Here is a 27,666-nt window from a genome sequence, read left to right as displayed (position 1 = left end):
CGGCGCTGTCACAGTGGCATGGTGTGGTAGGAACTGGGCAATATAGTTGACTAGTCCTAGGAATTGCATGAGTTCCTTCTGATTCCGGGGTGTCGACTATTCCGTTAAACAGGCTATTTTTCCTGGGGCTGCATGTATTCCTTCATCATCTATAACATGTCCTAGAATATCGAGTCTGTCGGCAAACAGGATTGATTAGTTTCTGCTAGCATAGAATTTAGCTTCCCTAAGTTTGGTACAAACCAAACCTATGTGGTAGGTGTGTTCTGTTGCAGTATTCGAGAAGATGAGAATATCATCAATGTAGACCCAAACAAAATGGTGAAGGTATTCGCTCAGGAGGTTTTCCATAATTCGCATAAAGTTGGTGGGCGCATTCATATCACCTTGTAACATAACTCGGCTAATGAAACTTCCGAAGGGTGTTTTGAAACTGTTGTAGCGTTCACTTTCTGGATCTAACCTTGTTTGGAAGTAGGCATCGCTTAGGTCAATCTTACTTCGGAATCTAGCCCGTCCCACTGCATTTAGAATCTGGGTTTGGTTTGGGATAGTGGAGCTGTCCATGACTGTGTTTTCATTCCGTAGTTTAAGGTCAACCAAGGGGCGGATTCTTTTGCCATCTGCTTTGGGTTGAACAAACATAGGAGCGGCACCTGGGGCTTCTGCCCGGTAGATGACTCCTCTTCTTTATTGTTGGTTTATCCAATCACAAAGTGGGCTTTTGTATGCGTCAGGAATAGAGTAAGTAGGTTGGTTCTTGAGATTGGAGGGGTCTCAGAGGCAGATGTGGTGGTTCACCTCTCTCATAGGCGGTAGTTCTTCGGGTATTTGATCAGGGAAAACATCAGAGTATTCATCCAATAGTTTTTGGGTAGTTGCTTCACAGACTGCGGCTCGGTACTCTCCGCTGGTTGGCTGGCATGAGACTCTGACCTTCTGATCTGGGAAATCGATGGTTGATTCCCCACACCTGATTATAGCTTTGTGGCGGTTCAAGAATGGCATGCCTATTAGGGCATCGTATTTGGCTAAGTTTCCAACCAGCATTTCCTGGGGGGGTAGGACTGCAGAACTAAGTCGAATGGTCGCACTACAGGTTTTATGGCTTGTGGATCGTGATCCTTTTACTGCCATATTGACTGGTATGGGTTGGTTAAGGTCTCGAGTTGGGAGTCGATGGACAGAGACAAAGGCATTACTGATCATATCTCTTCCGATTGCGCCAGTGTTGAATAGGACTCGAGCCCTTTTGTCATTGATCAGGATAGTACCTTCCAGGGCAGTGTGTGCTTTGAATGTAGCCAGAGGTCGAATACTGTTACATTCCACATCGATATACCCGATATGGATCTCTTCATATTCACTGGATTGGGTATTATCGCTTTCCACATTGTTGGCCGATGCCTCTTACTCAATTGCCTTTCCTTTCCTTTTCTTCGTAGGACAGTCCTTTGCCATGTGTCCTGTTTTTCCACATTCAAAACACTCTCCTTTCTGCCGTCTTGATTCTTTGGAGTATTTTGTTTTCCTTTTGAAAATCCGTAGGGTATCTTCTTCAGAGTTGCTGTAGGCCTTGTGCCGTGGCTGGCTATTCCTACTAGAGGATGTCTGTGTTTTGTAGGCCTTGGTTTCATGGAGAATGGCGTCCTTTCGTTCTGCTCTTGCAATTGTTACTGGAATATCATCGCCGTCTTGCTCCAGTGGTTCTACTTCTCTCCGGAGTGTAGGGTGCATAGCGTCATAGAATCGTCGCTTCTGGATGTATTTGGAGATACTTCCTCTCTCCATTCGGTCCTTGTACATCATCAGGTCCGTAGCCACATCGGTGATTCGCTTGACGTGCGTTCCGTTAACTTGCTGGAGCTGGTTGAATTTGTTGTATAGGAGGTCGTTGGTTATAGAGGATTGGAATTGTCTTTTCAGGTAATCGAGAACTGTAGTTCCTCTTAATCTTACATTTCCGCCGAAATCCTTATAGCATTAGTGGTATGCGTCAGTTGCCTTTCCTTCGCAAAATGATCCAATGATAAGTCTGGTTGTAGGATCTTCCACATCTTTTCCTTGTAAGAGTAGGAAGTGTGAGAGTTCCGTCACCCATCGTTCAAAGGCTTCAGGTTTGAGGTCTTTTCCTTCTCCTGTGAACTTTGTTGGAAGGTGGAGTTTAAATTTATGGGGTTCAAATGCTGCAGGTACCTCCTCTTCTTCAGGCCTAGCCCGAGATTTTCCTCCTCCAGAAGGCCCTCCTCCTGTGCTAGCCATATCTGATTCGCTACTGGTTTCGGGGTCGATTGGAGGATCAAAGGAAGGTTTCTTTGCTGGAGTAGAAGGGAATTCTCCTGGAGGTTGTGTATCTTCCGTGTTTGCAGGATCGCCCGGCTCTTTAGCAGAGTGCCGGGGTTGTTCTTTTCTTGTAAGGTCTTGCCGTGGGATTTGCTTCCCACTCCTGGTCGTCAAAGACTCTATCTTGGGTTTGAGATAAAGCCGAATGTGCCGTGATTCTGCCCCTTCTCTCCGCTAGCATTCTGAGGTGGATATCGTTAGGTGGATCAGGCCTAAATCCGGGGACAGGTTCTTAACCACTTGCTGAGGTTAAAAAAATGTAACGTGATCGCAAAGTGCTAATCACGTTAACGGTAATAGGTACAATAGTTGGCAGGTGGCCTGCTCTTCCAGAGAGGAGGCGAGAGCTGAGAACTAAAGGAGGCTTCGAGTGTGTACTGAGGAACAAAGAAGTAACCGTTCAACCAAGTATATTGATATACTGTCTGTCCAAGTCTGCCTTTTCTATCGTAGAAACAGGCGGTCTTTAAATACACAAATCTGTTCATGTCTTAGCATAAACGAAACTAATCAAAGGTATCAATCGATATACTTTGGTAAAACTCCTTAAGTATCAAAGCAATACTTAAAATAAAACATAAAACAAAACCAAGTATCAAACGATACTTAAAACTAACCAAGTATCAAAGCGATACTTAAAACAAAACATAAAACAAAACCAAGTATCAAAGCGATACTTAAAACTAACCAAGTATCAAAGTGATACTTAAAACAAAACATAAAACAAAACCAAGTATCAAAGCGATACTTAAAACAAAACATAACACAAAACCAATAACCAAGTACCCGTACCGGTTACAGCTATAACAGCAGTGATGGGAAGAAAAATAGACACTACTGGACTGAGTGCTTCCACTATGCCAATGGAAATCCCACTAACAAAGACTGGTATAAGGATTTGGCAGTCTTGAGGTAGAAGGCTTGGTAGATAGACCATAGGTGGTTAGGCCTAGGGATTCCTCATCATATTAAGGCTGTGGATAGGAAGTGGGTTGTAGCAGGTGACTGTTTTAATGGTACACTGATAGTGGAAAGGAATAGCGAAATGGCAATGGTAGAGACCCGACAACCTGCTCCCGGTGCGAGAGGAAACATGACAGCAGTGGATGCATTTTACCGAGTATGGTGACCATGCTGAAGAAATAGTTCTTCTTACCCGACCAGCAGTAGTATGACTGTCTCTGCTGTGGTACTGCCATTTCCGCCGCAGGTATTCAGAAGTGCATTACCTTTTCCGAACACTTCAAGAGACGGCCTCAATTCCTTCAGATCTGTCACAATTAATTTTAATATTTTTAACAGTAGCAATGGGCTGAGTTGGACCTCACAACTCAAATGTCAGTGATCTAAGAAGGGCAAAGGTAAAGAAATTGTTGAAAGTACCTGGCTGTTCCTTTTGTAGTTTGGTTTTGGCAAGAGCGTAGTTTAATCTTGGTTTGCATTATAAGAAGATGGAAGGTTGTTGGAATAGACTGTGTATTTCCTTTATCAAGTATGTGGGATAGATTTTGTTAAAGGTGGACAGGAGAAAGGGTATGAGATAGTAGTTGGACAGTAAGGTGAATAGACACATAAATCTTGGATGACACTAGTCATCGTGAGCACCGATAAGTCCATATAGGTAGTAAATTTTGAATTTATGTTTTGAAACAGCAGTTGCAAGATGGAGTGGTGTGCAGTAGTATATTTTAGATAATTTATTGTATGGGTGGTAGGAGAGACTAGTCATATACCAGTATTAGCATTACTAGTATAAATAAAATTAGATTAAATTCTAAGTATATTTCCTGCTTATTACTTATGTCTTTACAAATATAGAACACCTTGACACTCTTTACCACTATTACGATCCTTATTACTATAATGATAAGAAGCCTCTATATGAGGTAGAATTAGAGAAAGCTTATGATACGCATTACAGATAGAAGATATTGGTCTTGTACTATCAGTAACATAGACATAGGTCTAAGAGCAATCTTACAGTAGAAGAAGATGAGAAGTATCATTTCCCATTGCTAAGAACTAACTATCCAAAGGGGAATCATTACACTTTTCTAGTTTTAATGCCTTAATACTCAGATGAATACTGTAGGATTTCTTACTCTCTCCCGCTCCAGAAATATACTTCCTAACAGCAAGTTGAACCCCTCCATTATCTAACCAACATTTACTTCTTTCAAAACAACCCTGTTTCCCCTCACTGATTTTTCTCTCTCCCACTCAGGTAATTTCCCATGAAATCACCGTTTTTGCAAAATATATTCCCATATTGAAACATCTTGCAACTGTTTCAGTAAGAAAATTTCCAGTTTCTCCTTTCTGTTTCATTTGCTGAAGATACAATAGTACTAATACTGCTCAATGTTAGGATAGATTCTGGCCAGTCATGTAAGCACCTTTAAAATTTATCTTTTTCATCAAGTCAAGTATTACTAATTGAATCTCTTTTACATGCACAATCTCTGAAGACTTATAGGCTATCACCTTCCCCCTCTTACTTCTATTTTACTCCTAAAGTCCAATACTACCCATATCTTCTGGACTATCTCCCCTCTCCTTTCTATTTTCTATCCCGATAGCTAATCTTTGTAAATCTAGATTCCCATGACTCCCTATTCCTTCCCACCACAGCTGTATACCCCCACCCAATTCTCCCTCTTCTTAGCCTCCACTAGTATCCACCTCCATTAACCCCTCTCCTACTTGCCCTTGTGAGCTACCAGATGTAGCCACTAACCTAGCTTTTATTAAAAATGTCTGGGTTAGTAGTCTATAACTAACAGCTGCCTTATGCAAGTCAAGCTCTTGAGTTGCGATATGTTGTTGGCTTTGTTTCTTTGGTTGATGGCCATAGCTATATCAAATTCTTCTACCATTCAGTGTAATATTCTGAGCATGTTTTATCCGCTGCCAAAGGTTTCCTTCTCTTACTATTTCAGGTAAGCAGGTTGCATCCCACTCTGCATCTTCTACATCTGTATACTCAAGCTCTTCTTCTGTTTCATCCAAATCACTGCCACTCTGGATTTGATATGCTAAGGGGTCATTATCTTCGGTTATGACATTGTCATCAATATCAATTTTGGCTATTAAATCATCTGGAATGTTGAACTCAGAGTTGTTATTGTATTTGCAATATTAATTGATTGCATTCAACTTTAGTAAGACTTTCAAATGGCGGATTTGGTTTCTTTGGTGTGGCATTTTGCAATTCCAGCAGCCTGGTATTGGTAGAGCTTTGTGATACTATACACTGCTGGAAAATATCTGTCATGTCACCCCCTTTTTACTCCTTCATCTTTGCTTTTTACCTCCTAATTTGCATCACTGACTATTACTTGGTCTATCTCCATGGCAATGGGTCACAACAAATACCCCCTTCAGGCCACAACATTTTCATTTCTCTCACCAAAAATCACTCATCTTCAACTCATGATAACTCCTTCACTTTTGCTTTATTTTCATTTTGCTTTCTATTAGTCTGATTCTATTAAGCTAATCTTTCTACTAATAGAATTATTTTATTGATATCTGGTGTGATGAACCTGCCTTCGGCTAATAAAATTTACCGATTTTTTGCAGCAAACTGGTTCGGTTTAACGAGTCCCCCACCATGTTGAGTTTTGCTTCCACTTTCCGGTTCCTTACCTCTTCTCATTACCTGTATACGGAGGTACAGCTCCTAAGTCTTGTATGTTACACCAGTTGCTAACAAAATGCCCACTGCGAGTGTAACATTCAAAACTTAGGCTGTACCTCCGTAAGCATGCACAATGGTGTGCCTTGGTATGACAAGTGAGTGTGGAGAGCGGACAAGGCTTACTTCCCCTGAGTTCTTGGCACCAAGGCCACCGACCCAATTTCCGAATACTCTACGAGTACAAGTACCCTTGAATCTACAGGTAAGTACTTGTATCATCAAGCTCTGCGTGTCTGAGGCTTGGGATGTTTCATGAAATTCCAGTATCCCCGGTACGGTGGCTGGCATGTGCAGTATGGCTGATATTCCATCTCCACCCACTCCATGTATCTCCCCTTTTAAACCCGTTCCTCGCATCCACATAGGCTCGGCACAAGATTCCACAACCAGCACGAGTTTGTGGGGGTTTTGAGGGAATGGGCAGGATTCGAAGATATCCGCAGCAAGCGCTCTTGTCTCGTCAATTTTGTGGAGTTCCATGATTTGGTTTCTCCGCGAATGTTGATGATACTACGAACGCATCTATCACGCCTTATGCTCGAAGATTGAGAACTAGGCATAGCGTCCCGTACCGCACCCCTCTAGTTCGATAACATGGGTGCCCTTATGTTGCATTGTTGATTAGGCCCTGGCCTTAATTCTTCATTCCCGCGTGAGCGCACTTGAAGTGCTAAAAGGGGAAAGTAAAGTATTCGATGTATGGAACGAGCGTGGCAGTGGCAGAAAGTGTACCTACGGGCCTCTTGAGGAATAGCGGTCAAAGTTTTCCGTGGCTTGTGCATTGTGTCTCTGCTGTGGATACCTCCGGATGTCTCTGGATACCGTTATAGTATCGTACCGTGCTAATTTACACATTTTTTACCCATCGTCTATAGTGACCGATTGCGGTCCCCCAATCCTATTGCCCGCGGGCAAGGAATCGAGTGCGCCCTAATATTGCCTCTTGGCAGGGCATCCAGGGGATGGTGAAATCATATCATACACGGTGAATAAGCAACGAATAGTAGCGGGATGGGAAACCCGGGTGGAAAGGGGTCACGGGGATGCGGAAGGAGATGGTTATGGGTCTGAAGGGATAATCCCGAGTTGGTGGATGGAGATGCTTTACTGCAATAGCTACGAAAGCCCGGATCCGGCATTACGGCCTTGTTGCCATATACCGCATTTTCACATAGCTCACCACTCTTAACCAATATACTATACTACCGTACAGGGTGGTTTAACTAACTCGGGAGCGGTAAATACACAGATTATCACTCGAAACCCCACTGCCGATCCCTTGTCCCTAGCGTCAACCAACTCACCCAAACATCAAGAAAAACTAAAATTATAATATCATACAAGTACTGCTGTAAGGTTGTGGAAAGAGCTCATGAGCATTAATGCACCGCACCCTGAAAGTACCACCAATTCAAAGGCAATCGATTAATTCCTATTCCATACTCTTGCCCCTATAATAAAACGACCAATCTCCCAAGCTATCGTCACAGCCCCAAACTCAGGATCCAACGGGCCTGGCTGGCCCCTCGTCTTCAGCCTCCCTAGTTGGGGTGGGTGGAAATTCTCTGTCACCCCGAGCTGGTGCTTGCGGAATCGGCGGAATCGGCGGCCTCCGCGGCCACAGCCACCACGGAAGTGCCCCGGATTTGAGGTAAAATATGAAGAGTACCAAAAGTAACCACCCAATGACGAGGGAGACCACTATACCAGCTATTCCCCCCCCCCTCCAATATCGGCGGTGAGGACAAGTGGCCAATACTGGTATGAAATGCGTCACGTAGCCTATCATCCGCCCAACCGCTTTGTGGATCCTCACGGCGAAGATGGGATTCAGCATTCTAGCGCAAAAGTTCTGGTGTCTTGTAAACTGTCCCGGGGGTGTACTGTAAACTCCACTAAAAATGGTATTATTATATAGGTCCTAAGTTGAATCAGGAGGATACTCACAGTCATGGCATTAATGTCTAGTACTTTAATGAGTTCGGAATCACAGTGAGCATCCGCCTCGACTTGTGCGGATGGTGGGTAGCCACCAATTATTAATAATTGGCTGCCAACCGCATTGCAGGTATGAGAGCGCATTCTTGCCATACTCTCAGGTATTTGGACTCGAGTCCAGCTGAACTGTTGTCAAAAATTGAGATTGAAACAGCGTTTGGCTAGGGAAAGGAAACAAACATAAAGCTAGGCATAGTCAAGACCCAGGCGTCCGGAACAGCTTCCCCAAGTGGTTCCATTAGCATGCCGCCGTGGATCCAAAGCCTATTTGAAAAAGTTAGAAGGGAAATTTTGAGGATTGTGAACGTAAACCGTACTCCCAGGTTTTTGTTTCATCACTTAGACTGTTTGCCCACAGAATCTCGTTCTGGGTACAGGAGCTTCCCTGTTGTAAAAGGTCGTAGATTGATTTATCCACTTTTTGTTATCAAGGTCATAGAACATAACATATTCAAATGAAAGCTGCATTTTTTTCAGTGAATGGAAGGGCTAATTCTAGTGCGATATAAAACCTACAGTAGAGCCATGTTCATCATTAATACCTGGGGCGTCCTCGATTGGAACCCCACCAGGGGCTGTCTCCGCCATGAGGGCAATCAGAAATCCCGCAGACTTTGGATTTCCAATTTTAAGATGATTGGCCGACCCATGCCAGTAGGCCATTCCTGGCTCACCAAACGACTCATTTTTCAGGATGTTGGTTTTATGGTCGTAGACGAGCATCCCAGACTGTGGAAGCGCGTATCCATTGAGGGAGTCGCTTGACGAACGCGGAGTCCAGAGGCCTCTAGACTTCAAGTAAGTTGACTGTCCGGGAATCAGGTAATTAGATGGCAAACCCAATATAGTAGCTCTTGTCTGTACTAGGAACAGAAACAGCCGCGCCGCCAACTGCGCTCTTGAAATGGTTCATATTGGTCGGGAGTGAATTTTCTGTCCATGTAAGGGTCTCGAGGTTGTACTTCCAGATGCTATACCCAGGGAGATCCTTCTTCTCAACAAAGTAGGATGAGTTTCGCCAACCTTTGGCCTCATAAAAGTGCCCCCCTTGCATGAAGATCCAACCTTGATTTGAACCTACCCAGAGTCCGAAACGGTTGACTACAGGAACCCCTAGTGGCTTCTTCAATTGAGATATCGGAACGAAATCCTAGGAAGTAAAGGGCTTACTGAGGTCGATGATGACCGTTCGAGGATCTTGATCAGTGTGAGTAACCAGGGAATCAAGAGTGGTAAAATATGAAACTCACTTAATTCGAGGACCTCAATATTTTCACGATTCCACCTGTATTTGAATTTTGCCAGGCCTCCGTCAAAGATGAGAAGGTCCTTTCCTTTGTGATTGACAACAATACCTTTGCATTTCAAATGAGAATCAGCCTCTCACTGGGCAGAGGAGGGGGAAAAACTTTCGTGTGCCAGCAGGGGACATCTGGAATCAGGTCCCCAGTTCCATGTTTGTTTATAGATTTCAGGTTCAACTGTTTTTGCGCCGAATCTCCGAATACCGGTAGTTGTAGTTATATTTGTCTGAGCAAGCACTAGTCCAGATACCGGCATCCAAAGCGCTGCCCAGAGGGCACTAGTGAGAAACATTGCTTGCGATCACAGAGCGAGTTCCTTGCCCCCAAGTGGAATCCCTTGATTTCTCCGAGGCAGAGGGCGCAAATATACCAAAACTCGAGCATCCAAATCTGATATGAAAGCAAAAACCTCTGGTTGCCACGAAAATAGCCCACTTCCCCACTTCATAATACTCGAGTACTATTTGACCGCGGAAAAAAACAAAGCATAGGGGCGTTGCCGCACTCATGTGAGAGGAAGGGCATTTGCCGGCGGCTGCCTGAACGATAACAAACTCAGCTCTGGGTTTTGGGAACATGATATCAAAAGTGGCGTTTTAGTTGCAGCTCCTTCCCAAAGGTTTAAAGATTTTCTCTCGTAATATCTGGTTTTTGCGTTGAAAAGTTGACACGAGTGACTGCCGATGACGAGGTCTTGATAGTAATGAAAGCATCTACGGCGTTTAATGGGTGTTGCTTGGGGATTGAGAACTGGATATAGTGTCTCACACCGTACTATTTGTGCTCTGTAACATGGATGCCCTTTGGTTGCATTCCCACATGAGCATACCGGTACTTGGAGTGTGAAAGAGGAAGATACTAGAGCGATGGAAAAAGCACTGTGGTGGAACCCGTGGCTTTTTGAGGGCTTGCAGTCGAGACCCGAATTAAAGTCGCCGTGGTTTGTGCATCATATCTGGATGCCTCTGGACACCTCCGGATCGGGTACCCTCTTATTTCCCTTTTCCCGATAATCATCTGCAGGGACGAATTGCCATTCCACAATCTAATCGCTAACCAAGCAAGAAAGAAAGTGTGCTCTATCTAAGCGGTGATAAAATGGCAAAACATGAATAAGAAATGGAGAGTAGTGGAACGGGAAACCTAGACTAAAGTGCAATGCAGGGATGTGCTCGATTGGAGAAGATGGTTATTGAGTCTGAAGAGGTGACCCCAAGTTAGCGCAGTATCCGCGAAAACCAAAATCCGGCGTTTGACTACAGTGTCGCTGCAATCTATGATATGATTCCATACTTGTATTTTGCTCTGCGACCCTTGACTGATAGACTACAGTATGGCCTCACTAAGGCGCAGTAAAATACACAGATTGTCACTCGAAACATAGCAGCCGATCCCTTGTCCCTAGAGTCAACCAACTCACCCGAACACCAAGAAAAGCTAAAGACTATAATATCGTACAAGTGCTGCTATAAGGTTGTGGAAGGAGCTCGCGAGCACTGATGCACTGCACCCCGAAAGTACCACCCATCTAAAGGCAATTAATCAATTAGTTCTTATTTTATGCGCTTGCTACTGTGATAAAAACGGTCGATCCCCCATGCTACTACCGCCACAACCCAAAACTGAGGATCCAACAGGCCCGGCTGGCCCCTCGTCTATAGCTACCTTAGTTTAGGCGGTTTGGGAAAACTCGAGGCTCTAGAGATGGTGGCCGATGTTCTGCGCGCACTAGTTTCGTCTATAACCACCGACTTTAGACCCCGGAACATTCCATCTAGTTGGCGGCGTCCAATTCCGCATCCGCATCCGCATCCAAATCCGCATCCGAGTCCGCAACGGCCTCTGGCGGCGGGGGCGGGGACGGCGGGTTTCCCCTGGAGCGGAAGAGATGTATGAGGGCTGTCAAAAGTGACAAGCCAATGACAGCAGAGATCACTATAACAGCTATTTTCCATGGCGGCGGCGGGGGACGCGGGGTTCGGGCCGGGGGCCAGCTCGGGGTTGGGACCCCGGGTGTTGTAGACCTACTGTAATGGAATGCACCACGTAGGTTATCGTCCACCCAACCACTCTTTGGATCCGCATGGCCAAGGTGGAATTCTGCGTTTTTACGCACAATTTCTGGCGTTTTGTATACAGTCCCGGGAGTAAAGTGTGAGCTCCACTGACAATGGTATTATTATGTTAGTTCCCAGTTGAATCAGGAAGATACTCACAGTCATGGCATTCATGTCCAGTACTTTAATGAGTTCGGAATCACAGGGAGCATCTTTCTCGACTTGTGCAGATGGTGGGTAGCCACCAATTATCAATAATTGGCTGCCGACTGCATTGCAGGTATGAGAACGCATTCTTGCCATACTCTCAGGTATTTGGACCCGAGTCCAGCTTGAGGTGTTGTCAATAGTTAGTTTTGAAACAGTGTTTCGCTAAGGAAAGGAAACAAACATAAAGCTAGGCATAGTCAAGACCCAGGCGTCCGGAACAGCTTCCCCAAGTGGTTCCATTAGCATGCCGCCGTGGATCCAAAGTCTGTTTTATTTTTAAAAGTTAGAATGGAAATTTTGAGGATTGTGAACGTAAACCGTACTCCCAGGTTTTTGTTTCATCACTATAAACTGTTTGCCCACAGAATCTCGTTCTGGGTACAGGAACTTCCCTGTTGTAAAAGGTCGTAGATTGATTTATCCACTTTTTGTTATCGAGGTCATAGAACATAACATATTCAAATGAAAGCTGCATTTTTTTCAGTGAATGGAAGGGCTAATTCTAGTGCGATACAAAACCTACAGTAGAGCCATGTTCATCATTAATACCTGGGGCGTCCTCGATTGGAACCCCACCAGGGGCTGTCTCCGCCATGAGGGCAATCAGAAATCCCGCAGACTTTGGATTTCCAATTTTAAGATGATTGGCCGACCCATGCCAGTAGGCCATTCCTGGCTCACCAAACGACTCATTTTTCAGGATGTTGGTTTTATGGTCGTAGACGAGCATCCCAGACTGTGGAAGCGCATATCCATTGAGGGAGTCGCTTGACGAACGCGGAGTCCAGAGGCCTCTAGACTTCAAGTAAGTTGACTGCCCAAGAAGTAGGCGGGTGACAAACCCAATAAAGTAGCTCTTGTCTGTACTAGGAACAGAAACAGCCGCACCACCAAATGCGCGCTTGAAACTGCCTAAATTGGCCGGAAGTGAGGTTTCTGTCCATGTGAAGGTTTCAAGGTTGTACTTCCAGATGCTGTACCCAGGAATGTCCTTCTTCTCAAGCCAGTAGGACGAATTTTTCCAATCTTCAGCATCGTAGAAATGCCCCCCTTGCATGAGGATCCAACTTTGATTTGAACCTACCCAGAGTCCGAAACGGTTGACTACAGGAACCCCCAGCGGCTTCTTCAATTGAGATATCGGAACGAAATCCCCGGAGGTGAAGGGCTTACTGAGGTCGATGATGACCGTTCGAGGATCTTGATCAGTGTGAGTAACCAGGGAATCAAGAGTGGTGAAATATAAAACTCACTCAATTCCAGGACCTCGATATTTTCACCATTCCATTTGTATTTGAATTTTGCCAGGCCTCCGTCAAAGATGAGAAGGTCCTTTCCTTTGTGATTGACAACAATACCTTTGTATTCCAAATAAGAATCAGCCTCTCTCACTGGGCAGAGGAGGGGGGAAAAAACTTTCGTGTGCCAGTAGGCGACATCGGGAGTCAGGACCCCAATTCCATGTTTGTTTATCGATATCAGGTTGAACTGTCTTTGAGCCAAATCTCCGAATGGTCGCATTTGTCTGAGCGAGCGCCAGTGCAGATACCAGTATCCAAAGCGCTACCCGGAAGGCACGAGTGAGAAGCATTGCTTGCGATCACAGAACTGGTGTCTTGCCCCCAAGTGGAATCCCTTGATTTCCCAGTGGCAGAGGGCGCAAATATACCAAAACTCGAGCATCCAAATCTGATATGAAAGCAAAAACCTCTGGTTGCCACAAAAATAGCCCACTTCCCCGCTTTGCACTACGGTATTCGAAGGCTAAAAAACAAAAGAATACGGGCGTTGCCGCACTTATGTGAGAGGAAGAGCAGTTGCGAGCGGCTGCCTGAGCGGTAAGAAAATCAGCCCCAGGTTTTCTGGTCCTTACCGCATTAACCTGCTCACTTCACCAACATCGATTTGGTGGAATATGATATCGTACCAAAAGTGGCGTTTTAGCTGCAGCTCCTTTCCAGAGGTTTAAAGTTTTTCTCTCGTAATATCTGGTTTTTGCGTTGAAAAGTTGACACGAGTGACTGCCGATGACGAGGTCTTGATAATAATGAAAGCATCTACGGCGTTTAATGGGTATCGCTTGGGAATAGAACTGGATATCGTGTCTCTCCGGACACCTCCGGATCGGGTACCCTGTCATTTCCCTATTCCCGATAATAATCTGCAGGGACGAATTGCCGTTCCCCAATCTAATCGCTAACCAAGCAAGAAAGTCTAGGCGGTGACAAAATGGCAAAACCTGAATAAGAAATGGAGAGTAGTGGAACAGAAATCCTAGACTGAAGTGTATTGTAGGATGTACTCCATTGGTCTGAAGAGGTGATCCTGAGTTAGTGCAGTATCCGCGAAAACCCAAATCCGGCGTTCGACCACAGTGTCGTTGCAATCTATGATACCATACTTGTATTTTGCTCGAGCGTTAGTTGCCATCTGCGATCCTTGACTGATAGACTGCAGTATGGCCTCACTAAGGCGCAGTAAAATACACAGATTATCACTCGAGACGCTAGGCAAGATCTACACTAGGATTGCTTCTTATTGCTAATTCTTAATCGTGGACGCTGCTAATGAGAACGTAGAAAGCCGTAATTGTTTTGACCACATTGACATCTAGAAATACATTGATTCACAAGAGTAAAAAAGCCCATGCCATCTAACCATTATGGATTCCCAGAGTAAATCAAACCCAACCAAAATCAGCAGTTCACCTATTCAACATTAATGATGAACACCACCTTCTAAGCCTAACCCAACAAAAGGTCTATCCTAAAACGTTCTTCTGTTCGCCACCCTTCTTCTTCTTCTTCTTTTTCTCCACCCTCCCATCCTTAACCCCTTTCTTCCCACCCACGACAATCGGCTTGATCTCCGTATTGCTCCTCTTCAACAATACCGGATGACTACCAATATATTTCCCATTCATCTCCCTCGCCGCGCGAAAGTATTCATCCCCATCGCTGAATGCCACAAACCCATACCCCTTACTCTTTGTCGTGCGCTTGTCTCTAATAACTCTAGCTTTCTGTACGCTAGGGTACTTCGAGAACGCCTTGAGTAGTGAATCGTCCGTGACTTCGCCAGCGAGATTGCCGACAAATAGTCGAAAGTGCGAGGGGTCCCACTCTAGCAGCGATGAGTCGGTCCAGGTTTGGCCTCCGCCCTGGCGAACGACAGTGGGAGCATTCTTTGGTTTGTTGAGCGGCGCCGCCGGAAACTCGCTGCCTTCTACTTTTGATGCGACAGGAGCGGCGGTGGTATTGCTAGAAGCGCGGGCAGAGGGGTCGTAAATGCTTTGTTGCTGGGCTATCTGGGCCTGCAGCTCCGGGTCTAGATCTGCGTATCTTGGATCTGCACGGCGGTTGAATGATTGTTGCGGTAGCGGAAATGGGTTAACAATGTGTGGCGCTCCTGATGGTGTAGGTGCTTGATATTGTTGGGCAGGGGGTTGATAAGCGGGTGGGTATTGTTGGGAATATGGCTGATTGTATTGAGGTTGTTGAGCATATGCAGTCGCTGGTGCGGCGACTTGTCTGGGTCGGAAGCCTGAGAACGCTGGAGGGGTTGTACTCTGAGGTATTGAGGGTGGCGGGGGACGAGGAGGGAGAGAGGAGGATGTCCCCGGCGGAGGTGGATATGACATTGTTTCGACAGTTGGTGGCGGTGGAGGTGATGTGGAGAGTGGAGGTGTTTCTTGTTCCGCGAGGGAGCTTGTTATCATACCGGGGAGTTTCTAAGGCTTTGAAAACACCAATGTCTTGGCACAGGGCTGTTGGCGCCTCGCTATTGGTCACGTGGTTAAAGATCAGCGCCGGAATCTGGGGAAAGGATACTTGTATGAGTGCAATATGAGTGATCCCTTGTATCGGTATCATATCTTATTGTGCAAGTGATCGCGGGTGTGTACTGTACCGCATACCGGCAGTAGTGTCATAACGCTGGCCATGAAGGTAAAACGAGGGGGAGAAGGTTTCCCTCTGCCGACCTGAAATAGACATCACGACCCTTCGCAGACTTTAGAATGGACCACCATCACTCCACCAAAACTTACCGGTATCATATCATACCTCAATCAATTGTGATAAATTACGTTTCTATCAAGTAACTGCGAGTGATCGAGATCGCACAACCTTGGTCTGCTATGCCAGAAGTCCTAATGTGCCATAACATAACTTCTCCACCGATGCCACTGCTTGGGCTCACTTATTCTTCACATCGTACCCGAATACCTCTTTCCGCCGGGAAGAATCATCTCTCGAAGATCTCCCTAGTCGTTTATAATGCCGGGACACCCGTGTAATTGGGGCCAGGAAGCAGGCGTATGGCTGTAGGGATGTGATATCCAACTGCCCCTTCCTCCGTATTGGTGCGGTATCGCACTGGGAATCGATTAACTTAGTCTTACGCGGGTTGTTAGGTTGGGAAGGTCTACTGTAAGTGATGGTTGGTCTCCGGTTGGCTCGGCATATACTCGAGTAAGGTCTGTGGTACGGTAGCGCTCGTATCCTAAAATGTAAGGTTTCCAATACTAGTAGTGGACTTATAATTCGATGTTTCTAGTGCTGCTTCTTGACGGTACACCCGCACTTGTATCATAAGCATATAGGAGGTTCACGTAATATCACAACATTTTTGCAATAGTGACAACCCTCCACTTGGAAACTATGACAAGTTTACTTGCATATTATATCATAGGCTGCAACTCGTGCGGCGGGAAACCTCCCACACAAATGTACACTAGATGATAGTAACGGGTGCGATTCCTGGTCCCAACTACTGTACCGCTATCAACAAAAAATACCCAAGCGCTATGTACCACGGTGACATGTTGCTAGCTATTTTAAACATATCAGGTAAAGTGTAAAGTAAAGCCGCTAATTATCCCATGTACAATCATTTTTGTTTTACCGTAGGTAGGAAATATTTGGAGAAAACAAAACGTTTCGCCCATCCGTCCAAACTCCTCTAACCCAGCAGACAAAACCAGAAAAGTATGTATCTAACAAAGGAGAATAACAAGCTTAAACCCGGTTAGTTTGGGTTTGGTAAGAATAGAGGTGGAGAAAGGAGCGGTTCGGGGGGAGTAAAAGAGAGAAAAAATGGCCAAAAAACAGTGGAAAATAATAATAATCATGGGGCATACATAGCTATTGCTTACAGCAGTTGTCAATAGCGTTTCATTCAATGACGATTGGCTCGTCCTGTCTTCCTTTCCTGCAGAATCCCTGTTTGCTCTTTCGAGGATGCGATGGCCCACTGGAATTGCTGCCATGAGAGGTCTTCTTGTTGGGGACTGGGCCACTTCCAGAGCTCCGGTTGGTAACTTGCTGAACTGGGCTAAGTGTTCGCGTGACGAAAGGTGTGGCCTCACCCCATTGTTTCTCTTCCGTTAGAATGTCCTCAAGCGGTCCAATTCGATCCATGTAGACCTTCCTCATCAACCAACGTTGTTCTTCGATTTTCCCGTAGCTACCTCCGAGGATAACACCCAGTAAACTTCTGTTTTGCCTATTGACGAATTGTAGTCTCTCAAATTTCTTCATCTGGCCAACGAGATCGTCGAGGGCTTCTGCCCAAAGGGTTAGTATAATCTTAATTTGGTAACTGCTGCGCGAGATATCGTTCTCACTGTTGTTCGGGTCCTGAATGCATAGAAGATCGGTCTGCGGCGGTGTTGCTCCTCTTTGGATCACGGGAAATACGTCGTTCTTGCGGAAGTAAGAGGGTTTTCTGGAGTCCACACATATGCCTAGAGTCTCGGTGTTGAAGCTTTTACCATACAACTCTAAAAATTCAAGTAGCATGACACCCAGGTGTCTGCGAGGGTCCATCCTCCCACTGGCCGCACCAGGGTGCATTTGGAACATGCTTACAATAAGGCAGGTGACCGAAAAACTTCCCAATCCTCCAAGATATACTTCGTTGAGGCCACGCATCGCAAGAAACTGCTTGATGACCGTAAGCAAGATTGGCATCGCCGGGTACTGAGCTTTCCATCTAATAAATGTCTCGTTGGCCACCAAGCCTGAAGAGTTCTCAAATGAGATATCGACGTGGATATTCGTTTCGCGATCCACAAACTTGATGATTGGCACCTTTGCGTTTGCAATCACGGCCAAACTTCCCGGTTTTGCGGTGTTAGAACTAAGGATTGCTTGCCTAAGCTTGTAGAGCGCATTCCTTTCTGAATAACGAGGTATCCCGATCTTCGCAAAGGAAGTAGATATCACAACTAGGTCGATATCGCTAGTTGGCAGGTAGAGCTCCGCTGCAAACGACCCGAAGACCCGAAGATCGGTATCGGGCCAAAGTTTAGTTACTACGACTCGCACCCGATGAACCAACTCTCTCCTAACGGCATGTTCGTAGGCACGGGGTTGGATGTAAGCAATGAAGTCCAGGATCTCGTTATGAAGCCTATAAATAGCACAAAAGGAGTTAGATTCATTTTCATTTTCTATCGGGCTCGGTCAATGAAAGATATAATTTCATGTGTAAATTCGGTGATACTCACCAAGTAGTATAATCAGAGACCTAGAGTGATCCCTCCCCATCTTGGTCCAAGGAAACGGATCAGACCTAGGAGTGGCCATATACTCGTAAGTGATATTGCCGTCGGTGGTGGTTTTACCGCGATTCATGTCAGAATAGCTTCTCTTTCTGTTTTTGGGTATGTCTAATTGACGGTCATATCCCTTATTCTGCATCGCGGGGTTTCTCGATGTGTTGGAAGATGTGTATTTAGAGTGAGCAGCGCCAGGAAGACTAGAAGGGCCTCCATTGTTGGATTGTCGGACTGAGCGGTTACGGGGTTGGGGGTCTAGATCCCGTAGCTGGGGCGGGGGTGAGGGTTTGCGATAGGTTAAAGGGCGGGGCGGTAAACCTGGTGGTCCTGTGTCTTTAGGTGGGCCAAAATGGTTATATCTGTGGGAGAAGCTTGGTTCGTCGCAGTTATCCTTGCCATTCACCTTCCTTCTCTTATGGTTGGAGTCCTCATCACCTTGACCCAAATGGCTAGGCTCGTCACCAAAAGAAAGTGAGATAAAATCATCATTATCTTGAATAGGATTTTTAGGCTTTCCCATAGTGGCTCTGGCTTTAAAAGAACGGACCAGAGAAATTACATCTGGCTTCTTTTCTCCATCCACTGCTCCTTCCGTAGCTGAACCGACCTTTGTAACCGCCAAACTTGGGTTTTCATCGTCTGACATGTCCATCTCAACTTCATCATCTGCGCCAGCTGCATCGCGTATGCTTTCACCAATGCCATCGCCTGATCCGTCAGGGGCGGATAAGAACTCGCCCCCTGTAATCATTCCTGGCAGCAAATCAGGGGTCTTTTCGCGGACATTGAATGATAGGATTGGCCTCTCATGAGCGGGGACGGGAGTCCATTTTTGCGGTTTCGGTTGTTGGCTTGTTTTTTGGCGCTTCCCAGTTTTGGATCCTTTGGATCCTTTCAGATGTCGAGTAGGGCCCTGGTTGCTATCCTGTGAGCGATTGCTCGGTCTATAGCTGTCTGTCTCGGTTGGCATCTGACGCTGATGTTGATATGTGAATTCATGGTTGGGATTATTCGGATCGCTGCGTCCGGTAAAACGGTGGATATCGTTGACCCTACGGTCACGACCTCGGTCGCCCATGCTAGAGTTTTGTTGAAATGAAAAGGCTAGTATAATTCTGTACCTGTGTTAGGGAGGAAAAATTGCGCCTGGCAAGCTGCCACCAGAGCGAAACTAGCGCTGAAGGGCAGTTTTAAGGTTGAAGCGGAGGAGCACAGGACAGAGTTCATTCACCCAAGAGGGGCAAACAGAAGGATAGGATGCGGATCTCTAGGATTAGAAGGCCCTCGGATTGAATCTGAAAACGATGAGAGAAAGGGTGACGGAGAGGGTTTTTTTTGTTTTTTTCCTTCTGTTTCTTTTCTTCCTGGTGTTAGGCGAAGTGATGCTGGGATGAGGGTTTGGCGGCAACGTTTGGAATGGTATGGGACGCGAGAGCCTCTTCGGATGCAATCTGGGTTCTTGGCACATATTGTTCCTGCGCCAAGATATTTCTTATCTGATTTGCACAGGATCAATGGTAACACTGATTTTAGGAAAAGGCTTGGCATAGCAAGTATCACTCGGGAAATGAGATTACTTGCAGGATTTGCCTTTGTGGAGGCCGCGACCGCGGGTTGTCATTTAGGCCACAAAACCCCTCCCTCACACGGAGCCAAATAATATACCATAACATACCTTTACCCATGTTGGTGGTGTCCTGGAGGTCACAAACAGTGAGGTATGATAATATTATCATAATAATATTATTATGATACTACTACAGTATTTGAAACCTGGAATTTTCGGAGGACCGTGGGAAAAAAAACCTAGGGATCCAGCCTCGAGAAGGGTAAAATGGACATCTCTGTTGATATCAAATATAATTACTGCTACCGTATTCTCAATCCCCTCTCGCTATGTGTTGGGAATCCAGAGGGATTTCCGGCTTTCCACTTTCTTGGTGCACGTTGACTGATCCACTTCCCACTTCCCCACCTGACCCGCTTTCCGGCCCAATACGTTACTTTACTCGCAGCCATGGTCCAAGCCTTAGGGTTGCCGCTCAACTTCTCACTGCGAGTACTCGTATGTGCACAGGATATATTCGTAATCTACGCAAGAAAATACACAGCCACGAACCTGCTATTGGTGATGCTTGGAGGACCATCACAACCCCTATCTTCTCTGCCCTCTCGTCTTTAGTTGAGGTCTGATGTTCCAAGCGTGGGGAGAAATTATCCTCTATATATATTTTTCTGTCAAAGCTAATCTTGGATTCAAGCTTCGATAGCGCTTGGATAATGTCTGTAGAAGGCAAGGAATCGATACCACCCTTTCTGGGCGAAGAAACATCTATCCTTCCCCAGAAGCATGCTTCCCAGCCCGCGTCTCCACGGGGCAAGTCCACCAGTGGGGCTGCAAAGGACGTTCTGGCAAGTGCGACATGTGAACCTCATTTACAGAACAATGGTTTCCAAAAGGTAGCTTCAACATCAGAGCAACATCATGGGATAAACCAGCCGTTCCGGGCCGATCCACAAAGGCCAGGGGAGCTCCGTGCCCATGCGGAGGGTCCCGTGGAAATTTTAGCGGACGGTTTATCGACTCCAAAATCATTGCTTTCCGTACGGTCTATGCCAGTGGTTTCGGTTGAACAAGACTGCCTGGACATATACAGCTTGGGAGAATATATCCCTAGTCCCTATACATCCTACACGGCCCCACAGAAGACAGGGCAGTTGTCTCTGCCTCGATCGCCCCTAACAACCGTTGCTGATTCGGACCCAAAACTATTAAGCAGACAATCCGTTTTGGGAACACCCATCCGATCACAGAATGAAAATAGCCTGGCTGCTCCAGAGAGTGGTACGAGCAGCCTTCCCATTCCATTGAGGAGAGATTACTGTGCATCTTCCGATGATGAGGGCGCATCTACGAGTGTTGGATCAGATGAGGTGCCAATCCTCGATTTTGCGGGAATGAGTGAAGCAGAGGAGGACGGGAGGTCTGTGGAGGTGACCAAGCCCCCAAATGTGGATCCTGGGTCAATCACAGATGAGGGGGAGATTGGGTTCGATGAGACTCTCTTGACTTCCTGTGGCCATCTGCCGAGTCTAAAACCTTTGGACCTCAGACTTTCTCCTAATACCGATATGGAGAAGGACGCCACGAATGGTCAAGAGCTGTCATTTCATCGAGCCGTTGGATCTCCTGGGGGGGCTGTAAAAGAGGCTTTTGTCGAGCAAGTAGAGCCGACATTTTATATCAAAAATTTGAAAAACGATTCACTAAGGAGATTACCTCAGATAACTACGCTGGAACGGAGTTCCTCAGAACACAAATTGCCAGAGCCGGTAGCGATACAAGAATCCTCTCCAGACATCTGGGGACCTCGGAGATCCGAAACCTTCAGTTATAACCCTTCGGAAACTATTCGCGTGGGAGTGAGAAATGTCGTGATTCTCCCCGGAGAGTCTGACCGCCGCTATCATAGTAATTGCTACCGCCGATCTCATGGCGAGATGGATATCAGTTTTGCCGCAAGCATAAAACTTCAAGGTGAAGGGAGTATTTTTCCTCCTCAAGCATGCCAGCGAGGAGTCATTGTGCCCGAAGGACCAAGCCGCCCTCCCACTTCACCTGCAACTCCGACTGCCGTTGCTTCACCTGAGGTAGCATGGGTTAGGGCGGCTAGTGAAGAATTTCCCTTACCTGACTTTTCTCTTTTGAGAAAAGAAAGGGGCAGTGTTGTATTAGAAAGGAAACCCTTTCCACCTGGACGGGGCGGAAGTAACTCTCAAGGGATACATCCAGCGCCGGCGATTAAAACCACGGTTTTGTGCTACACAAATGTCCTCCCGGAGCAACCCAGGGCCTCAACACCAGTCCTCCCAGCTGGTGATGACGATACTAGTCAGCCGGATAGCCCATCTGATAGTCTTGAGTTCTCGTCAGTAAGATATTCGCGTGTTTCTGTGGCATCTCCTATGTTGCATGCGAGAGGTTACGCCGGCGGATCTGAGTGTTCTAAGAGTTTGAGAAGTGTTAAGGCTTTACTATTGAACGAGGGCATTCAATTGAAGGAAGATGATACAAGCTCCGCGAATAACGCGCCTTGGGATAGGCTCTCACGTGAGCCTAGGTCATTGAGGACTGTTCGATCCTAGGTCCTAGGCGAGGTCCCTCTTAGCACTATGTGGGCGGTAGTAGTTTGGTGGGCTTTGTCCTTTACGGGAAGGCTGCAAAGGATTTTTTCATGAAGATGGAGTGCTCTTCGGCGTTCAGGCTATCCGATTAGAGGCAACGACTATGCTTACTTAATTAGCAGACACTTTGGGAGTGATGAGAAGAGGAATTACAGACAGTGATTGTCATTAAATTGAGCAATTAAGAGTTTTTGTGAAATGATCAAAATTACAGGTTATTGAGCGACCCTCCCTCAAGTTAAGTAGAGAGCATAGAACTCTCATCCGGAATCGAATAGCCCGGCCAATCTCCCGTCCGCTTGGGCGATGCTTTCCTCCAGTTCGACCATCTCCACTTCCCTCTTCTCCGCCGCCATCACACTCCTTAAAATACTAACAATCTTCCTCAATCTATCAACCACCTCAGCCCCCCCCTTCCTCTCACCTCCCCAACAAACCGTCCTATAACAGCTCGTTATAGCTTTCAACACCTCAGGAACATATCTACAAAGTCTGACCCAGCAGACTCCCACCATAGTTTCCACGGCATCTAGCGTAGCGGCCAGCAAACCCTGTGCAACCCCAACAAACGGATCACCCAAAACCGTGCCAAAAATCCGAACCAGGTCGCCCAAATGTCTCACTGCGTAAACCTTCATGTCCATCACTAGCGCGGATATTTGACGCATAAGCTCCCCCGCGATCCGTGCATTCTCACCGGCAAAGGTGAAGCCTCGGACAATGCCAATGTAAAATATCGCATCCAGCTGTTCCACTCGGGGGCGGTTATCCGTGGCGGACGTCTGAGCGAGAGTTCTCAAGACTCCGTACGTCGCCCGCAGCAGCGGTACCGAATATCTCGTCGGAGTCAAAGGTGGCAGAAGGAGTAAGTCTGGTACGAGTGCATCACGCAGAACCGGCACGAGCCCAGTCCTGGTCAGTAGCCCGTCGGGTAGTTTCGGTAGCAGAGCGGAAAGTAGATTACTCGCAGAAGTTTTGTGCTCAGGGTTCGTGCCATCGTGGATGCTTAATAGCGGGGGTATGAGCAATGGCCATGCGCTCTCCAGCGTATCGGTGGATAAATGCGCCGTTATGTAGGATAGTAGGGTTACGGCTTGCGGTAGCTCCCTGGGCCAGATAGGTGTCTGCAATGCCGCGCCTTTGTTCGTGGATTCACGCTGTGGAGCGCGGCCGGCGGGAGTGAGCGGAGATTTAAATAAGGGCTTTATAGTGGTTGTTAGGATTGCCACGAGAGTTTGTGCGGAGCTTAGTTCTCGATTGGAGGATCGGAGTGTCGCAGAGAGATGGTGGGATGTGGGGCTAGTCCACGGATCTGCAAGATCGGCGTACGTTATGGCTGCGATAGCGATGTTTGACCGTGCTACCGATGGGGGTGGTGTGTGAGAGAGTGAGGAGTGGAGGAGCATTAGAGCCTTTTCAGAGACCTTGTGGAAAGGATACCAGGCGGTTTGGTCGCGCGCTGGCCCATCCTTGTTGTCATCTTCCTCTCGGAAATACTGTTCAGCGGGGAGGAGGCCGTGTGGCGGGTGGAGGATGGTGATCAGGTATGTCTGGAGTTCCTCGGAGGCAAGAAGGTCTGGAGTTGTGCCCAGTAGTAGGGAGAGCTTAGCAAGATTTACTTGGATCTGGGAGGTGTGATTTTGATTTCTGTTGGTCAGTTATATCGCGAGAGATGGTTGGGCGAGTAGTGGGCAAGGGGGTCCTTTACTTGCTGGTATTTGCTATCTGTGTTTCCAAAGGTGGGTACTTCGCAAAGAGGTCTAAGCTCGTCCATTATTCAGATTTACGGTATTCTGAATAAGTGGGGTGGGATGAGGCAAAAACGATGGTGGGGAGTTGCTGGTTGTTCTGGAAGGTTGAACCATAATGAGGCTCTGCTGTATCCGTCTCCCGTGTTCAGGGTAACCGTTTTAACGGCCGCAATATACAGGTAGGTTTCGGTATCGAAATCTTGAAGTCAAAAAGAAGCTCAGAGACACCTTACTCCCAATCTTTCGATTCGACTCAACATCAGTTTAATACTACGACCATGGCATCAATAGCGAAAGGCTCAGCTTCCTACAAAAAAAAGGATGGATCTCTCGTCCTGGAGAAGGACTCTGTCACTTGGACTCCTGCAAATGCTGAGACCCCGTCTTTAAAAATTCCCGTGTCAACAATTACAAGTATGAGTCTAAATTACCCCCCCCCCCACGCGCGAGCCGCCTGCTCACAGAAGAAAGATCTCCAGGCAACCCCTGCGACAGTGGCAAAAGTCATGATCAAGGTCTTCGCAACCAAAGAAGGCGGTGCAGCAGAGCCTTACGTCTTCACATTCACCTCCGCCTCTTCCGCTCGCATGGAAGCCGATGTCATGAAGGAAGCATTAACCACCTCAATCCAGACCTTCAAGAACAATTCCGGTACCGCAACTCCCTCCTCCGCTTCTGTTGGCCATACCACTACTGCCGCTTCCTCAACTGCAGCCTCTGGAGCCACCTCTGCAAAATTAGCCAGCAAACTCACAGACTGGAGCAAAACCAGACTGGAAACGGATCTCGAACTCCAAAAATCCCTCCTAAAAGCCGACCAAGAGCTCTCGACAACCTTTTCAGAGGCCGTCCTCTCTGGGGCCGTAACCGCAGACCAGTTCTGGTCCACACGCACACATCTTCTCCGTGCGCATGCAATCGAACGGGAGCAGAAGCGCGGTCCGTACAACGTGCTCGCCACGATAAAGTCTAAGACTGTTGACAATGTTGTTAAGATGTCTTTGTCGCGCGAGGCCATTCATGACATTTTTGATCAGCACCCGTTGGTTAAGATGGTTTATGATGATAATGTGCCGAAGTTGCCAGAGGAGGAGTTCTGGAGTAGGTTCTTTCTGAGTAGGCTTTTTAAGAAATTGAAGGGGGATAAGTTGCTGCCGACGGATAACACGGACCCAATACTTGATCGTTATTTGGGGAGAGGTGATGAAGGTAGGCTATTTTATGGGCACCCGAGTGAGGGGGGGGAGCTAATCATGGGGAGTAGAAAACTCGAGGAAGCGTAGGAAGTTGGAACATGTTCCTAGAACTATGGATATTGAGGGTAATGAGCAGAACTTGAGTCAGAAGAAGGGGAATGCTCCTGATTTGACTATGAGACCTACACGTACTGAGAACGTTCCGATTATCAAAACCCTAAATAGTCTTAGCTTGAAGTTGGTGGACTTGGTCACGCCGTGAGTGTTCTACCGATTTCTCCATCGGCATTTGCTAACAAGCTCCGCCTAGCACCGACACCGACCCCAGCCAAGTCGAAGACCAAGACGAACGCTACATCATTGAGCAACGCCTGATAGACCTCCACAGTGACCCCGAGGAAGCGCGCATCATCCTCAACATTCGCGACCAACGCCAGTTCTTCTCAGCAAGCAGTAATGCCGATAAAGCGCGCAAAGAACTCTACTCAAACCTAAAACCCGAGACTGTACTCCAAGAGATCCAAAAGACCCTCGGAGAAAGCAACCTAAACCTCCTTACCGCTCTCGCTAGCGGTGGCACTAGTAAAGGGAGTAAAGCCCAACTCTCCAAAGCTACCACTCAAATCGTGGCGGCAGTTAAGGACCGCAGGGAACAGATGTTGAATTCCAGCGGGTTTAAGAACAAATCTGGGGGCTTACCCGCGAACGTATTCAATAGCGTAACGCTTGTACATGCTACAACGAATGAATTCCTCCGCCATTTCTGGCTGGCCTTCTTATCCGGGGACGAGAAGCGCGCTGGGGACATCGTAAAGTTGGTTAACAGTTTGAAGAATTCGAAGGAGAGGATTGCGTCCATTGCCAAGACCGCTGACGAAGAGCGAGAGCTGGAGAAGGTGAGGAAGAAGAAGGAGGCGCAGGAGGAGTATAAAAGGACTGGGGTGAAGCCGAAGCGGAAGACTACCGAGGTCGGCGGTGGGAGTAAAGTTGTTGAGGAGCTGCTGGCACCAACGATTGTTGCGGTAGATAAGGCGTTAGGGAAGTATCAGGCTGCGCTAGGTAAGGCGGACAAGGGGTCGAGGACTGCTGCTGGGTAGAATAGGGGGCTTTTGGGGAGTTAGGTTTACTTGGAGTTTGGGTTTTCTCTTTGGTGCCGGGCAGAATTGGTGATTGCTTAGATTGCCCGTTTTCTTCTTTCCTTTCCCCAGATTCAGTGTGGTTGGCTATTTGCGATTACTAGATTGATTGGTTGGTTGGGTGTAATATACAATGGTTCCAAGAATAGCCCGTTCCATCTATCTGTTCCGAACCAATGATCCAGAGAACCAAGTGAAGTTATCCAGCCATAAAAAAATCTACTTCACCTTTTTGACCTTAATATTTATCGTCTCCTCATTAATGAAGATGCCCTATACACCCTCAGTCAGCCATCGCTAGTTTCCCCTCCCCCCTCCAGCGGCCCAAGAGAGCACACACCTTCCCCTTATAGGGCTCAGGAATCCTCCACTCCCTAATCCTCGAGGCGAACTGGTTAACCTTAGTCTTATCTACCCCCTCTAGTAGAATCCTAGTAGGTGTAGGCACACTACACTCGACACCCTCGGGAACGGGCATCTTGATAGTGTGACTATACCCCAATCGCATCTGCAGCAGTTTTCCCTCGTTCTCGATCATGGCCCTGTACCCAACCCCCACCAGGCGCAATATGGCGGAGTGACCCTCCGTCACGCCGAGCACTAGTTTCTGCAAGTTTGACCGCGAAGTGCCCCACATTTCACGCTGCTGGCGGTTTTTCGCGTCCTCCACCGTGATGGTTGCGCGCCGGGATGTGGACGATGGGATGGGCGTTTGCGTGACCTTTATGAAGGGCGGGAGATGGAGGTATAGTTTACCTCGGGGGCCTTTTACCTGGCTGGATGTTTTAAGTTAGATGGACAGACAGTTGGGTGCGCGATTGGTCTAGGGGGGGGAGGGGGGGTTGTACAGCCTGCTTATTGGTGTTTCACGAGGATTCTTGCTTTTCGGTAGTATTATCTTGTTGAGTCTTACCGTGTCCGGGATTATAACGGGAGATTTCCCAATCTTGCTGAATGCTGTGGATGTGCTGGAAAATTTGCAGATGTATCCCTTTGGCACATGTCGGAGACATCGGTTCAAGATGAGGCGCATTGTTGGGCGAGTGGTTAATTGAGAGGTCCTTCTACCATCATTTTGTGTGTAGATCTTGTGGTTAGTTAGTGGGTGGAAATGTTAAAGCCGGGTAATTGGAGGCTTGATAAGGGTTCCCGACCCACTTGCTTGATTGGGTAGGTTTGGCTGAGAAAAAAGAAGAGTTCTAGGCCGGAGACATGACAACTCAA

General features: G+C 47.0%; 5 protein-coding genes; 1 reads left to right on the top strand and 4 right to left on the bottom strand.

Annotated features, from left to right (window-relative positions):
- Window positions 1–14,191: 14,191 nt before the first annotated feature.
- On the bottom strand, window positions 14,192–15,330 carry GSTUM_00010522001 (uncharacterized protein; the record flags this gene model as incomplete). XM_002841352.2 has 1 exon in its annotated part: window positions 14,192–15,330. One exon carries the CDS (start codon window positions 15,328–15,330, stop codon window positions 14,374–14,376), a length of 957 nt encoding a protein of 318 aa, XP_002841398.1. The 3' UTR covers window positions 14,192–14,373.
- Window positions 15,331–16,786: 1,456 nt separating this feature from the next.
- Window positions 16,787–19,544, bottom strand: GSTUM_00010521001 (uncharacterized protein; the record flags this gene model as incomplete). XM_002841351.2 has 2 exons in its annotated part: window positions 18,124–19,544; window positions 16,787–18,066 (listed from the first exon to the last, which is right to left on the bottom strand). The coding sequence occupies exons 1-2, from the start codon at window positions 19,250–19,252 to the stop codon at window positions 16,787–16,789; spliced, it is 2,409 nt and encodes an 802-aa protein (XP_002841397.1). The 5' UTR covers window positions 19,253–19,544.
- Window positions 19,545–22,619: 3,075 nt separating this feature from the next.
- GSTUM_00010520001 (uncharacterized protein) lies at window positions 22,620–24,179 on the bottom strand (the record flags this gene model as incomplete). XM_002841350.2 has 2 exons in its annotated part: window positions 24,068–24,179; window positions 22,620–23,984 (listed from the first exon to the last, which is right to left on the bottom strand). Exons 1-2 carry the CDS (start codon window positions 24,131–24,133, stop codon window positions 22,620–22,622), a joined length of 1,431 nt encoding a protein of 476 aa, XP_002841396.1. The 5' UTR covers window positions 24,134–24,179.
- Window positions 24,180–24,331: 152 nt separating this feature from the next.
- Window positions 24,332–26,588, top strand: GSTUM_00010519001 (uncharacterized protein). XM_002841349.2 has 4 exons: window positions 24,332–24,524; window positions 24,582–25,319; window positions 25,375–25,564; window positions 25,617–26,588. The coding sequence occupies exons 1-4, from the start codon at window positions 24,389–24,391 to the stop codon at window positions 26,401–26,403; spliced, it is 1,851 nt and encodes a 616-aa protein (XP_002841395.1). The 5' UTR covers window positions 24,332–24,388; the 3' UTR covers window positions 26,404–26,588.
- Window positions 26,589–26,661: 73 nt separating this feature from the next.
- On the bottom strand, window positions 26,662–27,522 carry GSTUM_00010518001 (mitochondrial 54S ribosomal protein YmL16; the record flags this gene model as incomplete). XM_002841348.2 has 3 exons in its annotated part: window positions 27,291–27,522; window positions 26,783–27,218; window positions 26,662–26,715 (listed from the first exon to the last, which is right to left on the bottom strand). The coding sequence occupies exons 1-3, from the start codon at window positions 27,473–27,475 to the stop codon at window positions 26,662–26,664; spliced, it is 675 nt and encodes a 224-aa protein (XP_002841394.1). The 5' UTR covers window positions 27,476–27,522.
- Window positions 27,523–27,666: the final 144 nt, after the last annotated feature.

Source organism: Tuber melanosporum (assembly GCF_000151645.1).
Source record: "Tuber melanosporum whole genome shotgun sequence assembly, scaffold_70, strain Mel28".
In the NCBI taxonomy this organism is placed as follows: domain Eukaryota; kingdom Fungi; phylum Ascomycota; class Pezizomycetes; order Pezizales; family Tuberaceae; genus Tuber; species Tuber melanosporum.
Note: the sequence above shows the minus strand (reverse complement) of the source record. Positions and strands in the feature narration are given on the sequence as shown.

What these genes read in the sequence shown, in the direction of transcription:
- GSTUM_00010519001 (XM_002841349.2), top strand. Translation starts at nt 24,389, where the DNA reads ATGGCATCAATAGCGAAAGGCTCAGCTTCCTACAAAAAAAAGGATGGA. An exon ending in TCCCGTGTCAACAATTACAA is followed by an intron (nt 24,525 to 24,581) that starts GTATGAGTCTAA and finishes CACAGAAGAAAG; the next exon opens with ATCTCCAGGCAACCCCTGCG. An exon ending in TTTGGGGAGAGGTGATGAAG is followed by an intron (nt 25,320 to 25,374) that starts GTAGGCTATTTT and finishes CATGGGGAGTAG; the next exon opens with AAAACTCGAGGAAGCGTAGG.